Genomic DNA, 4,977 nt, shown 5'->3' on the forward strand with positions numbered 1-4,977 from the left:
CCAGTAACTAATGATTTGGTCATCTCTTTATATCTCTCACAAATATTCGTCTTTTCTAAATCTGGATTATATGTGCCTAATTTTCCGAAATCTTAAAATAAGTTAATTTATGGTATTGACATTTTAAATCCGCAGGTTTAATCCATGTAATGAATTCTTTTTATTTCAAAGGTGTTATGTTTATGTTTAAATGAATCCTTAAACCTCACTCCCCGGGGTGACACCTGCCCGTGGACATGCTTTTTCCTTATCCTTCTTGTTTTTTCAGCACCTATTTTGTCCAGCATATATATATAATACGCTACACGTGACTTCAAGAAATAAATCTACTCTTGATTGCAGGATTTTAGAGCTTAGAGTTTTAAAGGCATAACCACCTGTTGGTGGACCTACAAATTGGTCTTAGATCTCCAATAGAAGCACAGGTTTTTCAATAGTAAGTATCAATTCTAATTCTTTGTTCTTGCACGCTTCTTTCATCATTGTCCATTCGTTTTTACTATAAACGTAACGAATGCACTGCTTCTTTTGTCATTATCCATTCGATTCTTTGTTCTTGTGCTTTCGCCGCACGTATTGCAGAGCTTTTCGAGGTAACCCATCCGTTTTTCTTCTAATACATCCGTAAAGTTTGTTTTTTTTTTGGATCAGAAGTAAATTTTTTGTGTTTGTAGAAAACGTAAGTGTGTGTATATTGTCACATTTGTATTTTGCAGATCTGCAGTTTTTCTTTTCGTTGATGTAAGTATGTCTTATGTGAATACGTGGTTGATAAAATGTTGGGATCAAGAAATTTTAATTTCCTTCTCTTGGTTAGAATTCTTGATGATTTACATGGGAAACTGATACTAATTGTTGTTTTGTCGTTTGGGTTTGGATAATTCTTAGGAAATTGTTACGGAGGGTGGATTGTTTGGATTTATAAGATTTTATTGGTTTTTTTTACATGTTTTTGTGGTTGTTTTCCAGTTTTGAATCTGAATCTGGGAAAGTATTGACTTAAGTCTCATATAGAGTGAAATGTTTGCTTTGACTCTGCCCTTTGGTGGCCGAAGCAGACGGAATACTTTCTCATTTTCTTATAAATTTATAAACTTTCATGCATTACATGTGCGCAATATTATTTGGAGTCATTTACGGTATCTTGGGCTTGATTAAGTTTTGTTGTCCAAAATGTGGCTGAGAACCAGGCATTCTCGATAACCATTTTTATTTCATTTCACTTGTCAGTGTCTGAATGGAATTTTCCAACATGTACTTTGCATTAGTTTGTGGCTAAAGTAACCACTACGATCTTTCATATGTTGTGGTTTTACATATTTTCATGTATGATTTCTGAAAGTAACGGTGTACGTGGTTGTTATGTAAAATAAGGCAGTTTTGTCGTTTGTGTTGTAACACCACAGACAACACAGTGCAGCGAAAATTTAAAGCGTAAATAAAAACATAAGTAAATAATTTTGCACGAGTATAAAACTCGTGCGGGTGCCTTAGGGCTAAATATCACTAGTAAACGTAAGAATAGTCTTACAAAGTAATCCTAGTGATTTTACGAAAAGTCATTAAATCCTAAATTTCTCAACGAGTTGAGAAATCAAACTTGCATCCTAAAATACAATAAGAGTATAAAAGAAATTGGATGCAACTCCCGTAGCCTAAATTGAAGAGACAGAAAATATCTTCAACAACACAGTTCCCACAGTGTTGTCTCTGATGTCTTCAACACGAACGGCGACACGGGGACATGCAACAACGATGGTTGCAAACTTTGCTTCAGAATTCTTCAAGATCTTCCTCGAATTCTTTAGAGTATGCGTAGAGTATTTTTCGTCTGAAGTTCTCACTTTTCTTGTGCGTGGAAATCTCCTTTTATAGATAAGCATCCAAATCTTGAAGATTGCCTTAGATAGAGTCCTACATAAATAATAAAACTAGTTTTAGTAGGAAATAAACTCTATCAAATCTTGATAATATCGAATTATATTATGTCAAATAATCACCTTATCAAGATCTAATTTAAACTTTGGCAAATATATCATTAAAATATTCGAAAATATACACTCAATATTTACCAAATATCATATCTTGTCTAGAAAGAAAAATCTTATAATTTCCAATTAATTAGAGCCGAAATATTCAAGGAATAAAATTCCTTCCAATTTCAATTTCGAATTCAAATTCCTTTTTGTTTTACAAGTTATAGTTCTATCGTTCTAGCTAACAATATCAACTGAATTCATTAGTAATGACCTTTTTTGTCCCTTAAAAATGTTCTATAGAAGTACATCTCTTTGAAGTTCATGTTCTTTGTTAGGCTAGCTAGGGAGCGTTAGAGGAAAATAGGAGCAAGAGAGACTGGACCATGAAGCTGCTAAAGCTAAAAGGAATATCAAGGAGGAAAAGGTAGCTTGTGAAAAAGCATTGCAGAAAGCTGCTGAGAAAGAAGTTGCACTAGCTAAGATGCAGGAGGAGAAATCTTTATCGCTAGGTGGAGAACCAGAGAAAGGACCTGGTAGTTACTCAAGTAAGAATGTTTCCATTGATTACTTGTACTGGTGTACTGTGATGCATATGCTTATGTTGATCTCAATTATTAATTACAGTCTGTTTAAGTTTATTTAAGAAGGTTACAAGTGATTTTATCACATTACCAGCCCTTTTAGTCCCAATATTTATGTGATTGAAAAAGAAAAGAAAACTGTGGGGCATACGTATCATACTGAAGAAAGGGATGGCTAAAAGCTCATCAAAATTCCGAGTTTTCGTGGCCTTTGATAGATCTTCTGTTTTCCGCTCGTGAATCAATTCAGTCCATGTAAACAGGACTGTCTCGAATTGTTAAACAATCTCCTTTGAAATAATGCTTCAAATCAAGTTGGGCTCACTGTTACTTGTTTATTCAAATACTTTTTGTTTCTCCATAAATACTAAAATTTAGATTAGTATCTTAATGTTCGAATTGGAGTGGAATGTAGCATAGGTGTTACTTAGGGAGACAATGGGCTTTGACTCTTTGATCTTGATTTTGAAACTCAGAGGAAGCACCTATAAATTCACACAGCAGAAGGTAAAACAAAAATGTTCTTGAAGGTCTTTTGTTTTTGTGATATAAGGATTTAGTTTCTCTCTAACATGTGATCTTGTTCTAATTTTTTTTCCCTTTTTCAACAACTGGTTGTGAGTAGACGATAAATCTTGTTAGTGTGTTGGACACTATTAATTTACTCATACATGGAAATCCAGAAGCTAATCCTGGAAAAGACACCGACAAGATTGCCAATAAAACAGTTTTGGTTCAGGTCATTATAAGCTCAAAGTTTATATGAAGAATTTAAATTTTCCTATTGTACGGTTTTCTCACACATAACTTTAATTACTGTAGAGAAATGTATTGGATCATCTTCTAATGTTGGGAGTTGAAAGTCAATGGGCCCCTGTTGCTGTTCGTTGTATGGTAAGATAACTGTTCCACAATATTCTGATACTTTATTCAAACACATCTAATCATTCTTGTTTCCTTCTCTCCCAAATACTTTTGGAAAATAAGTTATTATCTGTCAACGAAAAATAATGGAAACTTTCCCCGACGTATACTTTGATTGTGGTAGGATAAGTTTGTAAGATGGACCACATGATGCTTTTAAGATGTTTTTGTCAGCATGTTAGTTTTTGGTGATTTGTCAACTTGAGAGTTGAGTATAGAAAAATGTTCATTAATTGGTCAAATTACAATACCATTTTCATTTTCAATGTGCAAATGTGGTGGTTTTCTTTCCTCGTAAAATATTATCAAGTTTATCATGTCTTATTTTCTGTATAGTTTCTGATGTTCTCATTTGATGTTGTAACTTTTGTTAGGCACTCAGATGTATTGGTGACCTAGTCATCAATCACCCTAAGAATCGTGATGCCCTTGCAAGTAAAGTACTTGGGGAGGAGCCACAAGTTGAGCCTACCCTAAATTCTATTCTCCGGATTATTTTGTGAACTTCTAGCATGCAAGAGTTCATTGCAGCTAACTCTGTTTTTAAGAGCTTTTGTGAGGTTTGTTTGACTAGCCTTATCTTGGAGTGGACTGTTTTATTTGTGAGCAAGTGCAATAAGTATATTTTAGATTGGTCCATATGTCCAGTAGTATGTGCTCCTCTAGAGGATGATGTCAATATGTCATTTGGGAGGTGATTTAGTATCAGATCTTTTATTCATTCCCACCCCAGCAATCAAAATTTAAATGATTTTAAAATTTTGTTTCAATGCAGCATGATGCTCCATGGTCTGACATTGAATGAGGGTGATGGGCCGATGGTGATCTTGAGGTAATGATGTGGAGGAATGATTGGTTTTATGCTGTTATTTTTGTATAATTCATTTGTTCTCTTCTTTGTTTTGCTGTTTGAGATGAAGATTTTGGCATTGCTGGATTTTTCTGATCGTATTGGCTGGGTTGTTGACAAGGAAAATATCTTTTGATAATTCCAATCGCTTGTTGATAATTTCATAATCTGTAGTTCATTTGATAATTCCAATCGCTTAGTGATAATTTCGTCATTCGTAGTTCATGTTCTTTTACTGATAAATATGTGTTTTAAGTTTACTTTTCATTTTAATCTATTCATATTTGTTTTATGTTTGTTTTTATTTTTAATAATTTACAGTATGGAGATACAAATTAAAGGAAAAAAGATTGTTGCGGCTTTTATGAAAGCTTGGGATGCTAACATGTGCTGAAGTGAGGAATCAAAGTTTTTCAAGATTAATGCATATTTTTTTCCTAGTGTTTATTAATTTGAATTCGATTATTTTTTATATTTGAATGATATATAATATTGGAAGATTGTATATTAAATTTTATTTTAATATTTTTTGAATTTTGAGTGATTTATAATATTGAAAATTTGTGATTTAAATTTTTTTTTGTTTTTTATTTAAAAAATGACAATGCTTTTTTATGTGTTTTCTTTACCAGAAATGACAACA

At 32.9% G+C, this 4,977-nt stretch overlaps 1 protein-coding gene across 8 annotated transcripts; it reads left to right on the plus strand.

Moving 5' to 3' along the window:
* The first annotated feature begins 2,324 nt into the window (after nucleotides 1-2,324).
* On the plus strand, nucleotides 2,325-4,747 carry LOC140876099 (golgin candidate 6-like). Of its 8 annotated transcripts, none has more exons than XM_073279960.1 (5): nucleotides 2,325-2,874; nucleotides 2,944-3,067; nucleotides 3,186-3,299; nucleotides 3,383-3,454; nucleotides 3,859-4,033. In XM_073279960.1, exons 2-5 carry the CDS (start codon nucleotides 2,999-3,001, stop codon nucleotides 3,985-3,987), a joined length of 384 nt encoding a protein of 127 aa, XP_073136061.1. In that variant the 5' UTR covers nucleotides 2,325-2,874; nucleotides 2,944-2,998; the 3' UTR covers nucleotides 3,988-4,033. The 8 variants fall into 8 exon arrangements, with proteins under 8 accessions (XP_073136061.1, XP_073136059.1, XP_073136063.1 ...); XM_073279958.1 differs by having other exon boundaries at nucleotides 2,976-3,067; XM_073279962.1 differs by having other exon boundaries at nucleotides 2,981-3,067.
* Nucleotides 4,748-4,977: the final 230 nt, after the last annotated feature.

The sequence above is a fragment of the Henckelia pumila genome, chromosome 1, assembly GCF_033568475.1.
Source record: "Henckelia pumila isolate YLH828 chromosome 1, ASM3356847v2, whole genome shotgun sequence".
Taxonomy (NCBI): domain Eukaryota; kingdom Viridiplantae; phylum Streptophyta; class Magnoliopsida; order Lamiales; family Gesneriaceae; genus Henckelia; species Henckelia pumila.

Bases quoted from the DNA above. Each gene is read 5' to 3' on its own strand.
- LOC140876099 (XM_073279957.1), top strand. From the start codon at position 2,999: ATGGGCTTTGACTCTTTGATCTTGATTTTGAAACTCAGAGGAAGCACC. The intron at 3,300-3,382 runs GTCATTATAAGC...TAATTACTGTAG, and splicing joins ATAAAACAGTTTTGGTTCAG to AGAAATGTATTGGATCATCT. The intron at 3,455-3,858 runs GTAAGATAACTG...AACTTTTGTTAG, and splicing joins CTGTTGCTGTTCGTTGTATG to GCACTCAGATGTATTGGTGA.